This window comes from Rhopilema esculentum, chromosome 16 (assembly GCF_057945365.1).
Source record: "Rhopilema esculentum isolate cy_ngs chromosome 16, ASM5794536v1, whole genome shotgun sequence".
Taxonomy (NCBI): Eukaryota; Metazoa; Cnidaria; class Scyphozoa; order Rhizostomeae; family Rhizostomatidae; genus Rhopilema; species Rhopilema esculentum.
Genome location: NC_142830.1, coordinates 15756692 through 15778656, shown reverse-complemented (window position 1 = coordinate 15778656; position 21965 = coordinate 15756692). Strand labels below are relative to the sequence as shown.

The 21965-nt window shown below is 34.8% G+C and overlaps 3 protein-coding genes across 7 annotated transcripts in view; 1 reads left to right on the top strand and 2 right to left on the bottom strand.

The window, feature by feature from the left end:
- Positions 1-625: 625 nt before the first annotated feature.
- LOC135682537 (uncharacterized) lies at positions 626-1543 on the bottom strand. Its single transcript, XM_089112963.1, has one exon. It carries the CDS (start codon positions 1541-1543, stop codon positions 626-628), a length of 918 nt encoding a protein of 305 aa, XP_088969089.1.
- Positions 1544-5485: 3942 nt separating this feature from the next.
- Positions 5486-11717, top strand: LOC135682908 (gamma-aminobutyric acid receptor subunit rho-2-like). 3 transcript variants are annotated; one of them, XM_089112888.1, is made up of 9 exons: positions 5486-5847; positions 6413-6537; positions 6946-7013; positions 7133-7350; positions 7602-7684; positions 8213-8359; positions 9966-10030; positions 10465-10608; positions 11343-11717. In XM_089112888.1, exons 1-9 carry the CDS (start codon positions 5822-5824, stop codon positions 11580-11582), a joined length of 1116 nt encoding a protein of 371 aa, XP_088969014.1. In that variant the 5' UTR covers positions 5486-5821; the 3' UTR covers positions 11583-11717. The 3 variants fall into 3 exon arrangements, with proteins under 3 accessions (XP_088969014.1, XP_088969015.1, XP_088969013.1); XM_089112887.1 differs by having other exon boundaries at positions 5492-5847; positions 9966-10180; XM_089112889.1 differs by lacking the exon at positions 6946-7013 and having other exon boundaries at positions 5487-5847; positions 9966-10180.
- Positions 11718-15209: 3492 nt separating this feature from the next.
- Positions 15210-21965, bottom strand: part of LOC135682906 (protein timeless homolog) — a 45071-nt gene continuing 38315 nt past the window's right edge. For 2 of the 3 annotated variants that reach the window (XM_089112884.1, XM_089112885.1), the window contains 4 exons: positions 20754-20820; positions 20081-20183; positions 18317-18712; positions 15210-18195 (listed from right to left, as the gene is read on the bottom strand). In XM_089112884.1, coding sequence (XP_088969010.1) covers positions 18171-18195; positions 18317-18712; positions 20081-20183; positions 20754-20820 — 591 coding nt within the window. In that variant the 3' untranslated portion in view covers positions 15210-18170. Of the gene's footprint in view, positions 18196-18311; positions 18713-20080; positions 20184-20753; positions 20821-21965 lie in introns of all 3 variants that reach the window. The other variant, XM_089112886.1, reaches the window with a different exon arrangement.

Sequence of the window (21965 nt, the reverse complement as noted above, 5' to 3'; positions counted from 1 at the left end):
TTTTGCTTTAGCATTTTGCACCTAGTCTTTTCTATTATTTTAGATACCTTTATTTCTCAAATTGACTTTGCATATCCATTGGCCCATTTGTTATATTCATCTATCAGTTCTATTGTTGTTGTTAGGTAATGATGATGGCTTTGAAATACATTCAATAAATTGATCATAAGATTATTTGTGGAAAAGATTACCAAAAAGCTCTCATTCAGTTTCATGTGATTTATTGTTTCATTTACAAATTTCAATAAATTTCAATTAAACTGTATTTCTGTAAACCGTAAAGGCTGCTGAATGGAAATAAGTCTGAGTTTGAGTTTAAATTAATGTAACAGGGATACCTGTTCTTTGAAGAGATAAATTTATTGCGAGAATTGCTGTGATATGTTTTTAAATACTGTCGTTTGAATACGTTTAAGGTTGCGTATAGATATGTATCATTGGCAAGAGTAGCACTGAATCATCTAAAGAAAAAGAAGCAGTTACAAAATTTGCCAATATGATTGAATTTAGGGTTGAAATTCGAGAAAACTGTAAATATCAATATAAAGTTTATCAAAAAATACGTAGAAATTAATGAAGGGCTCTCACTCAATAGAAATGTGCATGTGTAGCTTGTATGTTTGCGTTATATAAGTTTTACATTTTCGCCTGCCTCTTGGTTACCAAACTGAAGCGCCTTTCTTTTAGCTTCTTGGGTGATAATCATTCCAAGCCTGAAGAGGCACAGCATCAACGAAATAACGAAAAGAGCCAATGCAAAAGACCTGATAACTTCGTGTTCATGGTTCCATTCCTTTGCTATCATTCCACCCAGAACAACCATGATGGGGATATATTCAGCAAACATAAAGCGAGTTTGCTCTTTGCAAACAGAATTTTGAATCACTGCCCAAGTAATCATACCGATGGCCATCAAGGATAAACTCACTTTGGAAGCTGGAATTGCAGGGACATCTAAGTCCAACTGAAGCACCACTGCCAAATCTACTAATCCAGTGATTGAAACCCAACCAGTAAAGAAGGAAATGCCGTTTATAACAAGAAGTCGAAATGCCCATAAATGACTGACAACTGGACTTTGTCTTGCTTGTGGAAAATTCTCCAGGTACTGAAGGCAAGCACTTGTAGCAAAATACAGACAGATGTCTAGAGAAACTGCTTGTAGAATGTAAAATACAAATCCAAGTGAAAAAATTCTTCGACACCAGATGAACATCCAGACGATGTTGCAAGTCAAGGCAAAAAGGTATGTTGCGTATACCTTTTTGTTGATTATTTCAGGCGAATCGCACTTGAGAGTCAACGAGGCAGCATAAAAAATCCAAATAGCCTGATAGATGTAAACTGCGATCCAAGTTGCGTATATTCCATCAACTGGCTCTATAAGTGCCTGTTGATTATTATTTGCAAATCCATCAGGAAACAGGTTTTTGTTCGTTTGGATGTTTCTAACGCGTCCAACATTTGATAATCCAGAGAATATAATGGTAATGCACAGAATAGAAATTGCAAATATGATAACAACCACCTTTGCTAAATCCATACTGAACAGGTGTCCTTAGCAAAACTCTTGCCTTGAAAGATTTGCATTCACTAATGAAATTTATACGTTTTTAAGATAACGGTTATGGTCCCAGAAATGGGCGTTATCTTTTCCATTTAAGGTATAAATATATGGCTGAATCTTGTTATCATTGATATGGGAATCTCTACACCCATTCAATATGCATGTTGTGCTGAACAGCGTAAGTCACCTAGCTATGTCGCCATATCATTGTTGTCTTAAAGATTTAAATGCGGATGTCTTGCAAGGATCTTCATAGCAAAATCTGTTGGTTTAATAGACTTTTCGAGATTCAAAACGTCTCAATCGTACAGCCAAGTCTGCAAGCAGCATAGTTTGGTAACAACTTTTTCCAAATTCCTTGTTATTGTCAGAATGTTCAACCTTTACAGACTCTGCTTGCATTCTTGTTAAAATCGACAAGATTATCTTTTGGATTCTTTAGTGACTTAAGTTAGCGATAGCCATCTAAATGCAAGAAGAGGCAGCAAACTAGTCAATTATTTGCTCGAGATTTTGCCAATTTTGTACGGTGAACGCCCCCTCGATTCCAGTTTATGTGGTTGGTTAGGTCTCCCTCTGGACAACTAGAAACCAAAAACCTTCATCAAAGATCAAAGAAGTGGCAGGGTTCGGGAAAGGCACTTTAATTCATTTTGTTGTTATTGGCCTTTCTCACGATCATTGACCATACGACCGCCATGTTTTCCGGGCTCATCTTGACAAGAAAAATCAAGCAATTGGATGATAACGCAAGTGGATAATCATCGAAACACAACGAAGAATATTCAAAGAGTATATTTTTGTATTTTTAATCTTGTTGGATATTCCTTCGTGTGACCGGGCCTTTAACCCAATTTGCAGCTTACTGTTTTAGAACTCTTTGGATACAACTATCTTCAATGCGGTAGACATGGCACCTGATGGCACTGCTTTCTCTAGCTGGTGCACAGGGCCATCGCTACGAGAGGGGGTGTGGGGGGTGTGACACCCCCCAGACCCTAGCCTTGTCGGCAAATCTTCGAAAATGGAAGTTTTGTTGTCAACTTCTTGGAAACTGGCAAATTTTCAGAAGAAAGACAGAGAATTTTGCCATTTTCAATTAGATATTATCGGTTGTTGATGACAGCACCAGTCACAGTTGAAATTTATGGAAACCTAACGAGAATAATTGATGATCGTTCAAACTCTCTCGTGCTAAAGGCCAGGCGAGGTCTGGCCCTATTCTGTAACCGGGTGACAAAGTGGCGATCCCCACCGGGCCCTCAGACCTGTAAAGTAAAAAAAATTCCGGGCCCTTTCTGCAAAAGTTGGAGTGGAGAAGATAATTTTCATAAACTGGAAACTACGTACAGTCATAGCCAAGGCCCATAACATGCGTGCTGGCTTCACAACTAAGCATCAAAATGAAGTCTGCGCGCAGGCTAAAGGTCCCCACTATGACTAACATCCACTATACAGAAATTCTATTTCAAATTTCGCACAAAGACAAATTTGTCCTACTTCCTAGAGAAATAATTTGAAACTGTATGTAGAGATCAAAGTGCTGTTGTATTTAGTTAGTTGTCTAGAGTCGCCATTGTTACATTTCTAGCTAATAATGACCTTCCCCACATGATCGAACGTTCTCTAGGGTCATATCACTTTAAGGGAAGAAAGTTGCGCAGGAAGAAAGCTTCTTAAATTGGGAAATTTTTGGAATCAACTTTGCGAAAGAAACGAAATAGGAGCTTTGCAAAAACAAACTTTCGCGTTTTAGCGAAAATCATGGACTTTCCGTGAAAAACATTTCTATTCAATTGAGGTTTCCTTCTATTTTTATTCTACATGATACCAGCAAAACAACGAAAAAGATGTAAAATTTGTCCAACAGAATAATTCTTCGTCAAAGTTTTCAAGAGGATCAACAGCAAAATTTTCTGGATATTTCACAAAAATAAATTTTTGCAAATTCAGTATTTCAGGAAGTTTTGTTTATCAATCATCCGAGATTTTAAGCCATAAACGCTAAAAACGCAAAGGTTTCTTCCCGTGAAAATTTCTTTCCGCGAAAGTTTCTTCTTTGAAAGTAGTAAGCAACAGTTAAAGGCCTTCCCCTGCTGCCCTTTAAGTTTTTCTTTCTCTAAAACCCTCTGCAAGGTGCATGCTTAAAAGTTATAATGAAGTTTTTCTGTTTCGTAATTGCTAAATGAACAACGTGTTTAGAATAATAAAGTTTGGGACAGACTAAGGAATCTGTATCGTTTTAAGTTCTCTCAATGATGTTTTAGTGTGAATAAGTTTGTAGGTCACTATATTTCAAATTGTAGCCAAGATACTAACCTAGACAAATGAAAGGTGACACATAAAAGAAAAGAACATGCAGGTTGAATTTTCGATTATTTTCTTGGCTCAATTTCAGAATACTATATATCTATATGTATATTAGGTTCGCTTGAAAATACTGCAAAAATTTTCAGACTAGGATTGTTATTTTGAACTGTTTTTAGAGTTTCTTAGAGTTACAAATAGAACCATTGTTTTGCTGTTATTGTGCAGAGTTTAACTCCATACATAGAATCCTTGATTTAAATAGAGAACCACAACCGTCAATAATTGATTTGAACTGAGCATATTTTAGCCTCTTTTTGCATTAGTTGGTGTGGCTGAAATGTAGCAGTTCGAGAAAATATATTCGCGAGTTTTATCAATGATAACTATAATTGTTTGAGAACCACGCCCGTATCTGTTGCCACGCCCATTTTGTCGGCAAACCACTGGTTTTGCACCCAACCCCCCCCCCCTCCATTAAAATTTTCTAGTGACGGCCCTGCTGGTGCACATCCAAAGAGTGCCAGCTCTTTCAAGAACTATGCGATTGGAGACTTTGCCCGTACAAGAGATGAAGATGATGGGATGAAAACTGAATGCTCTCCAGTTCCAGATCCACAAAACTTCCAAAACTCCATCCACACTAGCTCCCATGAAAAAGAGCGGTTAAAATGCAAGAGATAAAAAAACAGTTTTGTTCTGATTGGGCACTTTTTTTTTTACCTAAGCTTAAGGCAGAGGCAAAGCTTTGACACGTTGATCAGCCCGATTCTTCCCGATTTTACGTATTGTCATTCTGTCTGTGTCACGATTAATCTGTGTCAGAAGTGTTACAAAAGTGCTCGCAATTGACAATTAGATAGCAGTCTTGCACTTTCGAAAATGAAGTGTCTGGGAAAAGGAAGTACTTGGAAAAGGAAACACTTAGTGCAAGCAGAGAGTGTTTCTACGAAACAAAGGGGTTTTGCTTAAAACTTTGCTAGGTATTCGCTCCTTACCACTACTTACTAGGACATGAGTTCTTTAGTTATTTTACGAAGAAAAGATAAGCGATTTCAGGGCATTTCAGCATATCAAAATCATGACAAAATAGAGAGTATAGATACACTTAGCATCAAATCCCTACTATACACTGAACAGGTGAATCGCAAAACGCTATATGTATGCATTGGAAAGACAGATGAATCGACAGCCGTGTAGGAAGATACACTAAATCAAGACTTGTGTAGGTCAAGTATGTTTAGTGTTTTGAAATGCCTCGTTTAATTAAGGTAATCATGGCTACCCGTCGGGAAGAATCTATAATTATGATATCTTCACTCTGTAGTGAAACATTCTTGGGCGTTGATTATCAATTTATCGGATCATCCCAGTCAATGAGCATATGGTGAATTTCAAAACAGCCAATATGCATTATTAATAAAGATGAACTACTTTTATTAAAAAATTTGAGAGACTCGCAAATTCCAACCTCCAAATAAGAATCCATTGTTAAAAAGACCCAATCTGTTTGTTTTAGCAGCGTTTCACTTAACAGTTCTCTAAAGAGCTCAAACTTAACAATTATGATATATTTCATCTGTTAATTATAAGTTTTTTTTTATTCTCTCATATTGATCAAGCAAAATTTTCAAAATTGAATGCTATCAATATTGCGTACTGCTGTAAATGTCTCAGCAGGCAGCTAATAATGTTGATTCTACATAATTTAGTACAAAAAACAAGATGTTGGGCATAAGCTGGCAGCCAAACAGCAGTTGCTTTGAACAGCAGTTGCGTTGAACAGCAGTTGCATTGAACAGCCGTTGCTTTGTTCACTTCATAATCAGTCCAATTTAGGCCAAAGGTTTTGAAAACGAACACATTTCGTCTCTTCACCATTAGCGGCTATTTGGACACTATTGCTGAGAAAGACTGAGAGAATATCTATTGAAAGAAACTTACAACATGCTGCAAAACCATCATTTTGCAAGGTAGATGTTCATATTCTAAATATGTTTTAGAGAAATGCATGACAGGCAGATAAAAAATAAATTGATGAAGTATAAAGGACCAGTTTTATTGTAAAATCTGCGAACAAAATGTAAAATTTCAAATGAAGGTTGTTAATGGAGATTCAAATAAGATGCAATGTCGGGTTGATAATTTTGTCAGTTACAACCATTAAGAATTTTGCTGAGTATCGAGTAGATGCTGTGATAAACAGCCATAAATATCAAGCTAACTATTTAGTTCCTTTACATCAATTTTAGGAGTAGATTTTCCCAAATGATCTTAAATTGACGGAATGCTGGTCTTCAATAGCTTGTTTTTAAACGACTTTATGACCCAATGAAGAAAATCATTTTTAAAATATCCTTAGTTGGAAGTCTTGTTCTCTTTTTAATGCAAGCTAGCAAGAAGCTATGTTTACTGGTTACCTATTCAAACAATCGATAGAAAAATATTCGAAGCTTGGTCTGGAAAAATCTTTTGAAACTTTTGAAGTATCTAAGTAAAATTATCAAAAGTATAAATTATCTATAAAATTTATTGCAGAATTTTGCTTTGCTTCTCAAGTTTATTCATGAACAGTTACGCAAGTAACCAAACTCGACCCTTGCTCCTGAGAATACTTGAGGTTTCAAACGAATTTGAAAATGAAATCCTACCAAAAACAAACGGTAAGCAGTTATTCCAGTCAAATCAATCAAAATTTAAAATCGGTAGCCTCCTTAAACTAGACTCACTAGCTCCTAAAATTAGAATAGAACTTTAATCTTCCTAATTTGCTGTATTGCTCAATTCTAATAATAGAATCATTTCTATTCATCTCTGTTTTTAAAGTCAAGAATGTTTTCTTGCTTCAAATTGTGAGTCATTTTGATTATAGCGAGCAATTTTAGCTTCATATTTTTTTCCTTAGGGATTTTTCGCATAATCGAATACAAAGTTTGTTTATTAAAAAGAAATTTGAATCAACCTGTGACTAACGCTTTTTATCACAGCATATTTTGAGGAATACTTTAATTTTATCAGACCACTTGAATTTTGAGATTTGTGAACGAAGAAAATTTTATGCCTTATTGTAGATAAGCCGATTTCGGTTTTAACTTCAATTTTCATCGTTTCAATGGACAATCTGGACCTGACAACAATGGTTAGTACAATTTACATCCAAGTTGAAAGAAATTTATTGACATTTGCATCTTTTCATTCAATTTTTTCTTTTAAGATACAGCTATAAGCCAAGTTATGCAATCTTGCTATTGCTTGCAGGACTATCAAACTGACTTTTATCTGTACCACGAATGGAAGGATAGCAAGCTTGTACATTGCAGCGAGGAAGACGTTGTTCTTGATGTCAACCTGCATAGCAAAATCTGGGTGCCAGACACTTACATTGTAAATTCAAAGCAGTCACACTTTCACAGTGTTATACTAGATAACAAAAAGATGCAAGTTGCAAAGGATGGGCTTGTTAAGTTGAGAATAAGGTGAATTTATTTTCAAATTTAATATCACAAAGCAAATTTTCCCATTACATTTCACAATAGATTGTTTTGAGTAAGAAAACTGACTTGACATGATTATTTTGTTTGGCATTTTCACACACCATTGCTTTTGCTGTGAACAATCAATGACAATTTTTATTCAATTAAGTAAATTTTTGTCTCTGTTAAGCAATAGTTTCAGTTGAACAATAATGAAATAAAAGCTTACTCTACGAAATAGCTTACTCTTTTAGGCTAACTGCACGAGCTTCTTGCCCAGCTGATCTTCGCAATTTTCCATGGGATGTTCAGCACTGTTCTCTTGTGCTAGAAAGCTGTAAGTTGGAATAGATAAATATTAAATATTACACAAACGACTTTTTCGTATGAGGCAGGACAATTCTAAGTTGCTACTCCAATTTTCATGCTGAACGCAATCATCAGGCGCTCATTAAGCAGGCGCGTAATGGGAACAATTGTCGGATGATCGGATTAAGCGTGAAACTCGGATTAGCAACTTAAAATGTCTTGTTGTCTACAATAAAAGTGTATATGTGCCTCTACAGCTTCGGGCAAATTATGATAGACAGGTTTAACACAATTTTTTCTAATTTTACATAAATGATATTTTAGTTGACGGTATGCTTTAATGGTGTTCTAAAGAAGCCACCAGCCTAACGAGTTAAGATAATTAAGACTTTCATTACTAATCATACAACAGTTATGAAAACAGACAAACCTTGGTACATACAATAATGACATAGAAAAATGGATGACTACGACATTTTTGTTTGAACTGTTTTCCAAATTTCAGGTAGTTTTGGTTATAAATCAACAGTAATATTTCTGAATATTTTTCTCTAAGATGCATACGGCAATAAAGACGTTGAGTTTGTCTGGGCAGAAGACTTGATGACAGACCGAAAATTATTGGCTCCAAACGTAAAGGACTTGTCACAATATGCAGTGACTGATGTCTCCTTAAGCAGGAGGGTATCAGAGTACGCTATAGGTACCTAATATCTTTCTTGTTTCTATCATAATTCAGGGGTACCCCTGCACAAATGCCATTTGCTCAATTTGTCTTCCATACCGGTAAGCATACCTGAAAGGAAGTGCAAGTTTAGATAAATTTTAGCTTTGTGAAATTCAGTGCTGAAATTTAAAATTTATGAGCTACGCAACACATTACTACTATTCTTGTTGGCACTAAATCGGAAATTCCAGCCCCTCTTTAGGTAAAATTGTGTCTTGTGTCCATTTCCCCTAAAGTTTCTCGGTAGAAGCGAGAACTGTAATTCACTATGAGCTCCAAATTTTTTTACCATTCAAAAGGGATGCTAAGATGGAAAGAGGGATTCAAATTGACAACCAGTGCTGCTTGTTATCTAGCTTTAGAAGTAACTGACAATTGCTTTAGTGAAATGTGCTTAAAAGAGTGCATTTTCCAGCGAACAAGAAGCATCAAAATTCGAAAATTTCCTGCTCCTTCGGCGGCAACCATGGTGCCACCTCGGGTAGTAACTATATCCTTTGCCCGTTCCGATATAGAGATTTGACAAACTATTAGGAAAGTTCGTTCATATAAAAATAAAAGTTGCAAATTATATGCAGAGTTAGATTGACAAAATGCATTGCAGAGGTTTGCGACAGCAACTAAAGAATTTCAGGCAAAATTTTTTTAATCAGGTAAATTTTTAGTCTATCCCCCCCCCCCCCCCTCCAACAAAGCTTGCCTCGCGACGGCCCTGGTTCAGATTGCAATATCTACTATAAAGGAGCAGATTAATGCTAAATCTTCAAGCAGCGATGAAGAAGAATCCGAGAGCCTTGACGATAAAGACAAGAAAATTTCATTGTGTGTCTTATTTGTGAAAATTCGCGTGACAAGTCGAAAGAAAATCGAAAGCGTTTCGCCACCTGTCTTTGAAAAAGCAATAAATTGCTTGATTTTGTTCAAGCGTTATCGAGTGGAATGTCGGTGAAAATATAACTGGAGAAAATCTTCGCCATGATCTTCTCTTGAAGACTGGCCACTATCTTTGTTTCAGTTTATTATTCTTTTTGTTGTGAGTTCCACGCTCGAGCCATTACATGTCTGTACAAGTGCACCAAGGTAACAGCGTTATGAACAACACCATGACGCTGTTACCTTGGTATGACACGGAGCAAGTCAGTGTTTCCATGTATAACACGATATATATCAACAAACGGAAACACGGGAGAAGAGTTGTTGACCATTTTAACAGTAGCTACGAATATTCGTTGACAAAACCGTCCTCAAAGATATTGATATTTTGTAATGCATCAAGTAAAAAATTAATGATTATTGTAACTTGATATTGTGTGGTTCATGTGATATCAATTCAGTGTTGGTGTAACTCAGGAAGGTGTAGAAGTCATTTTTTGCTCTCTTCCTGCGAAGCCTATAAATTTTTTCGATGAAGCCATGAATGCCGGGATGAAAAATCAGTTTTACGTTGAAATTATTTGCTTTGTTCCTGCCTATTACTTTTCATCACTTATTGCAAGATTCATATAGAATGACGTATGGAATGTAAATGTGTTCGGCAAGGTTTTATATTCAAAGTATAACATTTCTTATTTGCCTTTGACAGGAAATTGGTCGACATTAATCATAACTTTCAAGCTAGAGAGATACAGTGGACTTTACGTCATTCTGGTAATGGGTCCATCTCTGATCATTGTTTGCATTTCATGGGTAACTTTTCTTATTGGTCATGATCAGCACCCTGCTAGAGTCAGCCTCGGTATCACGTCCATACTCACAATGGAAGCCATACAGCTTTTCATTGAAAGCTCTCTACCAAAGGTTAATATAACAGTCTCGTTATATTTTGCTATCTTCAAATAGACAATAAGCTGAATTACAATACGTTCAAATATAATTCGTTCAAATTTTAGGTAAAATATTGTTCGTAACAACAGCTTAACAATCATTGCTAAAGCATTTAAAAATTAACTAAATATTCAAATATCTTTGTTTTCTCACAACTTGGTAAATTCTCTAATCAAATCGTTGCAAAAACGATGTCATTGTTACCTAGATCCTATGGTTCCAATTTTCTGCATAAATTGTATTTGATTATTTTCTAGGTCAGTTACATGACAACACTTGATGTTTATAGTTTTGTCTCGTATACTTTCGTTCTATTGGCGATGACAGAGTATGCCTTAGTGTTAATTATTGTTGAAAAAGGAGCCAAGAAATGCAGCCAAAAATATGGCCTCGGAGAACAGGTTAGTCATCTTTAACACTGAACATCTCTTTCTCTCAAATCTCTCAATGCAGAAGCAAATAGCTTCCACATATAGTGAATTAAATGCTACTGACTGGCATAGATAAAATCCTGATATACACAATTCAGTAAATCCCAAAATATTAGAACCCTCAGTTTTCAATTTACCCTGAGTGGGTTCACTTTAATTTAATGCCTTTAACTGATTCAAAATTTACAATATATGCTGCAACATTAGCATTTAAATATATCCGCTATTTTATCGTTATTGGTGTTTAATTTCATATTTTCTGATATCCTAATTTTGAGCAAATTTTGTTATAAGTATTAAAATCTGCGCTATCAAAAAGAAGCTGGAATTGTTCTTTTTCATTTATAACAATTTTTCTTTATCGACTTTGGTAGACAAGATGTTTGCTAGGATAGAAATAATGACACTTTTTAGCGTACACAAGATTGTGTTTATACACGGATATTCAGTTGCTACATGGAAAACACACCTTAGTAATAAATCAATTTAGCTCTAGAATACGGTTCTTTTAGACATGACTACAAAATTTAAAATAAAGTCTGATGAAACTTTCGAGTTTTTATTCTTACTCAAAATCTATCTTGTGTTATTAAAAGCTAAAAGACTGTATGTATCTAAACATAAAGAAAAATCTAAGAATATTTTCATTGGGTCAATTAATGCAATTAAGAATATTCAGGCATTATTGAATGGTTTATTTATAGCCAACAGCAGAAGAAAAATTTTCTACGAATGAAAAGAAACAAGAAGAGGAAGAATGTCAGTCAATTCCTTGCTGTGGATGTTTGCCGGAGCAAAAATTTAAGACAAAGTGCTCTTTTAGAAGGCTGGGCTTAACAACAGCTTACAAAATTGATTCTTTCTCCAGAATGTTTTTCCCAGTATCTTTTTTGACATTTAATGTTGGATTTTTGGGTTTTGTCTGTTTTTCAATCACTAATTAGCACTTATAACAATAAATAGTTGACCTGAAGACATTTTCCTAATTTCTACTTTCTACTCTCTATTTTCTACTTTCTACTTTCTACTTTCTACTTTCTACTTTCTACTTTCTACTTTCTACTTTCAACTTTCTACTTTCTACTATATATTTTCTACTTTCCATTTTCTGTTTTCTACTTTCTACTTTCTACTATATATTTTCTACTTTCCATTTTCTACTTTCTACTTCCTGCTTTCTACTTTCAACTTTCTGCTTTCTACTTTCTACTATATATTTTCTACTTTCCATTTTCTGCTTTCTACTTTCTACTTTCTACTATATATTTTCTACTTTCCATTTTCTGCTTTCTACTTTCTACTTTCTACTATATATTTTCTACTTTCTACTTCCTGCTTTCTACTTTCAACTTTCTGCTTTCTACTTTCTACTATATATTTTCTACTTTCCGTTTTCTGCTTTCTACTTTCTACTTTCTACTATATATTTTCTACTTCCTGCTTTCTACTTTCAACTTTCTGCTTTCTACTATATATTTTCTACTTTCTACTTCCTGCTTTCTACTTTCAACTTTCTGATTTCTACTTTCTACTATATATTTTCTACTTTCCATTTTCTGCTTTCTACTTTCTACTTTCTACTATATATTTTCTACTTCCTGCTTTCTACTTTCAACTTTCTACTTTCTACTTTCTACTATATATTTTCTACTTCCTGCTTTCTACTTTCAATTTTCTGCTTTCTACTTTCTACTATATATTTTCTACTTTCCATTTTCTGCTTTCTACTTTCTACTTTCTACTATATATTTTCTACTTCCTGCTTTCTACTTTCAACTTTCTACTTTCTACTATATATTTTCTACTTTCTGCTTTCTACTTTCCATTTTCTGCGTTCTACTTTCTACTTTCTACTTTCTACTATATATTTTCCACTTTCTACTTCCTGCTTTCTACTTTCAACTTTCTGCTTTCTACTTTCTACTTAATATTTTCTACTTTCTGCTTTCTACTTTCCATTTTCTGCTTTCTAATTTCTATTACCATGGTTACTGACGAATCAAAAGCGAATGTTCTTAAGTGTTTTCTTTCTTCCTCGTTTTATTTTTTTTGTCTTTGTTGATAGATAAAAATGTCTTTTGACTAATCATAGGCATTTTACATCACACAGTTCTTCTTTTTCCACCTTTGACGTTTTTATAGCTTTAGGTATCTTCAATGCTTTTTCAGATTTTGATACTTTAAGGTAGGACCGGTGCATTTTCATAAAGAGAAGAAGAATGAAGCCAAAATTAAAGCTTTGGATTGTCAATATTCTGGGAAGATAATCTGCACGTTCCCTTTTTCAACGTTAGTAGTTGAAATTGCTAAATACGTTAATGCGATGGAGCAAACTCAATTCATATGATTGATGTCGGGTCTGTCAAGATCTGTGAAACTACAAAGTACAGAACAAGTAAACTCATTTGAAAATATCATCTGCTGCTCTTTTTTAAGATATATGTTTTCAAAGAAAGCGCCAGGTACCTTTTTTAGTGCACGTCTAGATTGCAAAATACTATATATTTATAAACTTGAAGATACCGATTAACGGTTATTAGACATTATAATCGACTAATAACGAGATTTTCTCAATTTCTGCATTATCGATGCCCACAAAGTTTAAACGATGGGTCGAGATATACAAGATAGATATTAATGTCATGGTGAAACAAATAACTAAAATGGTGCAATTGTTAAAGGTAGAAGCTTTCATGAGCATTAGAGAACACAAATCATGCTTTCTTTTAACAAATGGTTTCGCTTATTCAGTTTGAAATTTTTTTATACTTTGCTCTCCGATTCTGAAACCACACCCTGATTTGATTATCGTCCAAATTTGTTCTCTTTGCAATTTCAATCCTTTCTTTCTTTGAGACATATGGCCGAAAGGAGAACTTTTCTTCAAGAAAAAACATTTGATTCATCGTGAAAACAGTTCGTGGTCGTCTGTTTTTTCCCTTTTTCTTGGTCTTTACCAAGTCCTGAAGTTCTAAAAATTAGGGCATCTCAATGAATAATTGCATGAAAGTGAAATCACAAAGACGATCTGGCAGTAATATGCCATGCCAAGTAACGTTTTTCTTTTGGTTTGCTTTCTATCTGTAAAGGATCAACTTAATCATGGGCGAATTGGCGATCTGTAAAGGAATAAGCGATGTGAAGATAATAAACAAAAAAGAGACTGGCTTTTAATATGAGGTCGCTATTGTAAAAAAAATTTGTTGTCAATAATGAACGAAAAGCTTCAGGGAGCATGAAAAAGTGAAGTTTGCGTATACCTTTCCCGTAAACAAGAAAACTAGAGGGACAGCTGCAAACTCTATGCAAAAATGAGAGGATACAAATTATTAATTAGGATACAAAGTTTGTGATGTTGAAAAGAGGGTCAAATTTGTATGAATGATAAATCTTAATGTGGGTTAATGATCATACCGGCAGAAAATATAAACCTTTCAAACTCTTGCAATTCTTTGTAGCCGCCTGGACGGACTTCCCAACTTCTCATTCGAAATCTTTCTTGTACTGCTTCTTTCCATTCATGTGTTGACAGTCGAAATGAGTTGAAAGAAGTATTTCTGAACATAGCTTCCAAGGTAAAGGGAATTCCTTCTTCCATCTCCATTCTTTTCATGGCATCGCAACAGTACAAGCATATAGAGTGACCTATTTTACAGCCAAAGTCCATTTTCAAAATAATACGACACTTAAACAACAGGCGGGTAATGTGTTCCATCAAAGCACAGCTGTCGGAGAAATGTTTCTGAACAAGAACTGTTGACGAGGGAGGGGCCTGACAACAATGCTGAATTATTCTCCTGATAGCACTGGAGAGAAGCATTTTCTCACAAAAGACGGCAGTGCACTTTGTTTGATGATTTACCAGCATATATCCAGAGTAAGACTAAGAGAGGAACATCTAACTTTTCATTCACGGCACTTTGACCTAAAGAGGATTGCCTAGCCAGCTTGGCTATGTTATTGCTCCAAACTTTATTTGATAAACCGGATTTTATCTTACTGATAGCAGCTTCATCCTTCCCAGAAAACTAGTATTGTGGAAGCTGAATGAAGGGTTCTTTCAACCGAATAATAGGAATATTTTGTGTATAATCTTCGAACCAATAATGTGCCAAGGCAATTTTGTTTGGAGGAGGGGGGGGGGTTGGGGGGTTGGAGGACTTTCAGAGAAAAAGTGACCAATTTTACTTTTTTGACCGATAATTTCTCCATTGAAAATTCATTAACAGTGAAAAAGATGATCATATACACACTTAATGATAACAAGTAAGAGCAAATGATGGCATGAAAGTATAAGGAAATTAAATTTGAGGAAACTAATATTTCTGGAGTTCGCGTTTTTGGGTGAGTCTATGAGCATCCTTTTGCGAAAAACCAATTTCAAGGAAATCTGCAAAAATGAGCTGCAGCTTCTTTTGAGCTCCTCATAACAATAATTTAAGCTCATAAAATGTCCTCTAATGCATAAAACTTTATAAGAATTAAAGGGCAAATATGGCTGGAAGGCTGCCGAGAGGTTTCAAAGGCTTTCGGGCAAAATGGAAAGATGATTCTCCTGCGAGCGGAGCGAGCAGAAAATTTTTAGGCGTTACGCATCCCTGCCTCAAACCTTGTCTGACCTCAAAGATCTAATCTAATCTATGAAATGCCTTAATGCTGACAGCATTTTATGGTACGGCCTGCCACATGCTTGTTTCAAAAGGATTGGGCCAAGCAGCTGCTATTTTCAAGGCAAAAATAACAAATTTGTGTTGAAAAATGCAATTTCAAAATTTATAGAGATGCTTCTATTATAATTATGTTCAAACCTAATCCATATAGTGAGGGAATGCTTTCGAACTCTTTCAAGGTTTTTTTTGTTTGGTTTTTTTCAATTTGTTGTGAGCGACGTTAAGAACCGTGACTTTCACTTTATATTTATTAGCTGTATTTTGTTAAAAAATCCAGCAATAAAATAGGAGTCATGCCAGGTCTTTTAAGAGAAAAAAGCAAATACAAAAGACAATCGAGTTCTCAAGTGTGATACAATGAAAATAAAATTGCTATTATAAAATTACCTTTAACTGAGGAAAACCAGTTAAATATGAAAAGATTTGATGAGATGTAGAAAATAACTAAAAAAGCTTGCTAACGGATAACTGTTATTTTGGTCCGAAACACAAGTTTAGGAACAGATAGCAAACTGCAGTGACTTCATGGAGTAAGAGACAAGGTTATAGACTGAATTTGTCAAAAGATCAATTTTAAAAAATTGTCGTTATAGTTGATAACATGAACTAAAATCGAGTGAACTATATTTTTTGAATGATGGTTCACATACATTTTTAGACCTTATTATTTTTTTTAGTCATTTTTGGTGGCTCGTTACGACCGTTGCTTATTTTGTCCGTAGATGTTTTGATCGTTCCTTAGGCATAATTGAAAAAAAGTGAAGCTTATGAAATTGTTCAAATGAAGCATCATCAAACAAAAATTTAACATCTTTTTGACTAGTCATCTGCATGTGGCGTCATCATGAATGATGCATAGATACAAAGCTAAAATTTGTTTGTTTAAATTTTCCACAACTTTTTACCAGCAATTGAAAAATACTTTAAAGGAAATTGTAGGTTTCATTTCTTGTAGCTTGTTGATGTTTAACATTTGCCATGATGAGTTCAATGAAGTTGCAAATTCAGTTTCACATGACTGTGTTTGAAAGGTGCATGAATTGCAAGCTAGGAATGAATTTGTATCAAATGGTTATGCCTTTGTTATCAAGTCATTTTACAGCACTAAGGTTTGATCCTAATTTTCAAATCTGATCTTTTCCAGCTTAAACGAACATCTAGGGGCTAATGCCAAAAGAAAAAGACATAATGAAAATCTCGCACACCTTTGCAGAAAATCCTATCGTTCTATTTGAAAATCTCTGGAAATACTTTTCTTTTCGTGGAAAACTCGTACGCTCTTAACTGTCTTCATTACTAAACTATTGTATAATAAATATTATACAGTTTTAGTCTTCTAATATCATTGTTATCAGAGATTAAAAGCAACGTCGGCTAAAAGCATGGAACACTTAAGGGGGAATATAATACAACAAAGCACCCCCCCCCTCTCCCCCGAAAAGATTCGTGTAGAACGAGAGTGAACAGTTCCGTTGACAATCGGACCATCTCTGGTAAAGGTCCCTCGAATTTTTGTAAATCTTAATTTCTCAACATGTGGCTTAGCACAGCTTGTTTTCCAATTAATTTTCAAATTACCTAAATTGATTAAATTCAATCATGCAGATTCTAACTGATATTATTTCAATTACGAATAAGCTGAGTTAATCTCTTATGTAAACGCAGCACTAAAAAAGTTCGCAGGAGGCAATATTGACAACAGGAGTTCTTTTAGCCGAAAGTGAGCAATCATAATGAGAAGTTGGGCAGTAAAATACCGGGTACCTCTTCAAGCTGCAAAACCATTTGTGTTTTGAGAGTTTAAACAGTCGTTGAGGAGAGGCTAGTGCGTTTACTTTGTCTCCATTCCACCATAAAAAAAGTCTTTTTATGTCGATGAAACGGGGAAAGTATACTGGAGAACAAAGTAGTCAGAAAAACCAGTGTACTTTGGAAAACTTGCAAACAAACAGATCAAATTAAAGTTCAATTTTCTTAGCGTCAATCTTCGAAATGCCCTCTCCCCTCATATACACGCTCACCCTAAACTGGCAATATTTGAGCTTTAATAAACTCAATTGGATCTTAATTGAGATAATACAGAAAGATACATCATTTTGATTCATGAATGATAACATAAACAAGATATTCATGAGACCATCCGAGACAGAGAACGAATCATTAATTAGAACTAAATTATCTTATTGTGTTCTGATTTTATCTTTGGTTTTCATATTTTGGAAAGAGGTATTCAATGATATTGCAAATAGAATAAACTTTAGATTCATGAAAAAAAATCCAAAAAACGAGCTATTTCAAGGAAACTTTGAGATGATTTTAAGATTTTCCTAAGCTTACCCCTCTACAAGTCCCCTCGAATAAGCTCCAGTCTCAAAAGTGCTAAAATTAACAAGCACCCTAGGGTCTCCGACGACGGAGGAGGGCCATAACCCCAACTTTTTGCAAAACAATAGAGCTTTCTTCAAAATTTTTATTATTAATTTTAAATTTTCCCTAGCCCCCTACTGCCATCACTACTGCCTTCCCCCCATTTTCCAACCTGTATCGGCACCCATACCGCCGGTTGCACGATTCAAAAATTTACGGTACAACTCAGCCTCTTTGTAAAAAACAATAAAACACTTATCAGGAAAAAAAATATTTATACGATGACCTTAATTCGAGCATGGTGTTAATGCGATAATAAACGCAGACAGAATTTAAAACAAAACAGTTTAAGACTAAAAGACATTAAATTTAAAGAAACAATTTAGCCAATTTAGATTAAAAAGAAAAATAAATACACTGTGCTGTAAAATTACGAATATATATGGTATTCTAAAAGTTTCTAATATTCAGCCAGGTATTCTTCTAATTAAAAAATCAAGGTTGAAACTGGATCAACACTCTAGAGAGGAAAGAAGAAGCAACAGAGTTTTAAAAAAACGCTTTATTTGAGTGTAGTAAATTACTGAAGCAAAATGTTTGAAAGAGATTTCTGCCACAAATTAATGCTAATAATACCTTACTCTTCAATGTCGTCTTCGTTATCGTCACTTATGTAAACTTTTTTTCTCCTTTTCTCTTTTCTCACAATTTCATCACTACTGCCATCACTAGCCATGTCAGTCCCTTCTGTGCTTTCAACAAAAGCTGCATCTCTGCTACGTTTGATCGACGTTTTCTCAGACCAATTGACGCTGTCCACATTTACCTCAAAGCATGTTTCATCTGTAGCTGGAAGGCTAGTTGCCCTTTCTACAGGTTTTTCCTCACTTGTAATCAAATTCGCATCAGGAAATTCTTCTTCGGAATTGCCAAAGTTTACATTGTCAGATTTGGATTGTATTTCAGTATCAACTTCTGTTGCGACAATATCTCTTCTTCTGTTTACAGCAACAAAATTCTCGAATATGTCATCATCACTTCAATCGAGAAAGACACGAGAAAAAGTGAAAACCTAAATTATAAACGTTTCTATTTATCAAAAGAAACAAAAAACCAACAACAGGACTTAACCAAATTATGCAAACAATCTTTTGGTGGTACAAAACTTCAAAATGGCTTTGAAAAAGCAAATATTTAGTAAACTAAAGCTTTTCGTCTGACACTCTTCAGAGTTTAAAACGTCAGAACATAGACCGAAAACTCTACACTAGGAAATATATATACACAGTTTTGGATCGAAATAGGCCAATCAGAAGCACAAGCACATGACTGTTGAGGTTGACCAATCAGTGCCGCTTGCCTATTGAGAATGTTACCAATGGAGTCCTAAGGTGAAAACAAACTCCTTTTGTCTACACAGTAGCGGTTTTTTCGTGCTTATACAAGACGCTTACACATAGGGCACTGACGATTTGTTCCAAGTCTAAACTCGACTCGGAATTTGAAAAACTAACTAAAATCTTTCTGGAGAACGGCTATCCAGAGGATGTTATTTCAGTTTACGTTGATGTAATTTCTCGGCTGACGTAAAATTTGTTCCTCAAATGTCATGTGCTTGTGTTTCTGATTGGCCTATTTCGATCCACAACTGGGTATATATATTTCCTAGCGTAGAGTTTTCGGTCTATGTTCTGACGTTTTAAACTCTGAAGAGTGTCAGACGAAAAGCTTCTATTTACTAAATGTTTGCTTTTTTCAAAGCCATTAACCAAATTACTTGACAATGCTGGAGGAAATCATATTTTAAAGGGAAACAAAATGTATGCAAGAAGCATTAAATGAGCAGGAAATAGTTTTCAATGAAGCGAGGTACAAGATAATTCAGAGTCAAAACATTGAACTGTGGAACAACAATGAAGTTAGATTTCCAAAATTTCTACAACATCATACGGGTGAAAACTGAACAACTGAATGAAATTTGAAGAATATAAAATTGGCTTTTCATATTTCCCGGTATACAGAGGAAACAATATAAATTAAACATCCACAAGTAAAACCTAAACATATTTATGAAAAGATTTATGCAGTAAAGGAACAGTACAACAAAGGGAAAATACGTATATTACAGTAATTTTAAAGAATCGTTTTAAACCCGTCGTTCAAAAATACAGATAAGCAAATGATTGACAAATTGGGGCTGGAGATTTTAACAAATTTTACCGTTTGGCGACCTATTTTGATAGCAACTTAAAGCGCTTGAGGTGATTCTAGCTCTTTGCAACCTTCTACGCGAGTCTTGTTTCAAAGCAAGTGAGCCTTTCTCAAAGTTTGACCTGCTTTTAGAGAGCTGCAATGAAAGCAGATCTGCTTCTAGAGAGACAGACATAACAAGTTATGCAGTATACCTTTCATCCTTTTTGTTGCTATTTGATTCACTGATAAAATATTCTGCGGCTCTTGGTACTTGCTGCCTTTCCTCCAAAGAAATATCCGGCTTTAAGAATTTTCCTAGTGCAACAAAAAGTCAAAATGCCAATTATAAAACAATTAAATAGTGAGTCATATGAAGAAATCAAGTAAGAAGTAAAATTATTAGGAACAAATATCGAAAACCAAGTTAAGTAGATTACGACGTTCTAAATCACGGGAACAAAATATTGTAACTTATATGCTCTTTTAAATCTCAAAATTGTTCTTATAAACAGCCTTTTTAAACTTCTCTAAGTTATGGATTGGCGTGAAAATATTCGTTTGAAAGTCATTGTTTTCATATCACAATTTGAAAATAAAGATTTAGCTTTTGAAAAGCGAGCCCTGGGAATGCCAGTTGGTGAAAGTGATTCATGGAAGTTCTCTACCCTAATATTAATTAAATACTTTTACCACTACAGCTGGATAAATTTTAGTAATACGGTTCCTAAAGAAACTGCTTTGATGGAATAAATTTCTCTAAATATGCAAAAATATTTTTTCACCAAAGGTCAGGTTACTCAAGACTGGTTCAGGCAAAGAGAAAAGAAAACTTCGTGATTCTTAGGAGTAAAATCAGAAAAAAATACAATCTAGTCGAGTTCCAACCTAAATCATCCGCAAAGTCTCGAAGTTCTGACGGGCTAAGACTTGCTGATATTCGCCAGAATGTTTCCTACAAAACAGTAAACATCAAATAATTATGCTCAGCTAAAGCTACATTCCTTTGTTTTGTAAAAAGGACTCATGCAAGGAAAGTAACAAATTCTCTTTTCTGGATTAGCAGAGCATACATATCCTTTCTGTTAGGCGAAATGTTGGATCGCTCGACCACCTTGTTGGGTCACCCAACATCGTAAATTTCGATGTTGAACGAAACTTGACTGAGGTCAAAAATTTTGGCTGCCGACGTCCAACAATTCTTTTGTTTGAAGGGTTAAGTGAAATGTTGGATCGTTTGACCACCTCAGCCAGCATTATTGGCTCTGCGCACGCGTAGTCGGTAAAAGACCGCCACAATTCAATCATAGCATTGTTGTTGACTTCTCGGGTTGACTCTTGATTTTGCTGACAATTGATAATATTTGTAGCTATGGCGGCGATTGCCCTTCGTTTGCTCGGATCAAAATGTGGCGCATCGTTATGTGCGGCTGTCATCATGAGCGTCTGGTGTGCCTACTGTGGTTAAGCAACATAAATGTTACCTACTGCCCATTCCCTTTTCGATCTGCGCGAGAAAATGTTGGGCGTTGATTGAAATGTTGGGCGAAATGTTGGATCGTTTGACCAGGGCTTAACTTATTTTCAATTAAACGTAATATCAGTGGGTGAACAAAGAAGAGGCAAATCAACAGGATATTATTTCCCATAGAGATCTGCAAACTGCAGTATCATTAATAAGAAAAATTGAAACAAAAAATTGTTCAAAGTGTTCATATTTTATAGTCATTTTTTCACAATAAACTTGGCGGGCATTGTTTTTAGTGTCACAATTTCATAGAACATAAAATGAGCTAACTTAAACGGGAAAAAATTGATTTAACGAAAAGAGACAAGCATACTAGAACGAACAAATAAATTAGCTTTTATGTGCAGCATTTAACGAAGCACAGATAGCTTGTATTTCAGTGTGATAAATGAAAATATAGAATTGAAAAACGCAAAGATTCTACATTGAATACAACAAATCAAAAGCGCAGCACCTAAAACAACTGTTGTCCATTTCTGGAAATTTTGATCGAAATTTTAAATGAATTTTCAGATATATACTTTCTAAATATACAAAGCAGCATTAATTATTGGGATCCAAAATAAAAACTA

Bases quoted from the DNA above. Each gene is read 5' to 3' on its own strand.
- LOC135682537 (XM_089112963.1), bottom strand. From the start codon at position 1,543: ATGGATTTAGCAAAGGTGGTTGTTATCATATTTGCAATTTCTATTCTG.
- LOC135682908 (XM_089112887.1), top strand. From the start codon at position 5,822: ATGCTGCAAAACCATCATTTTGCAAG. The intron at 7,685-8,212 runs GTAAGTTGGAAT...TTTTTCTCTAAG, and splicing joins TTCTCTTGTGCTAGAAAGCT to ATGCATACGGCAATAAAGAC. The intron at 8,360-9,965 runs GTACCTAATATC...TGCCTTTGACAG, and splicing joins GGTATCAGAGTACGCTATAG to GAAATTGGTCGACATTAATC.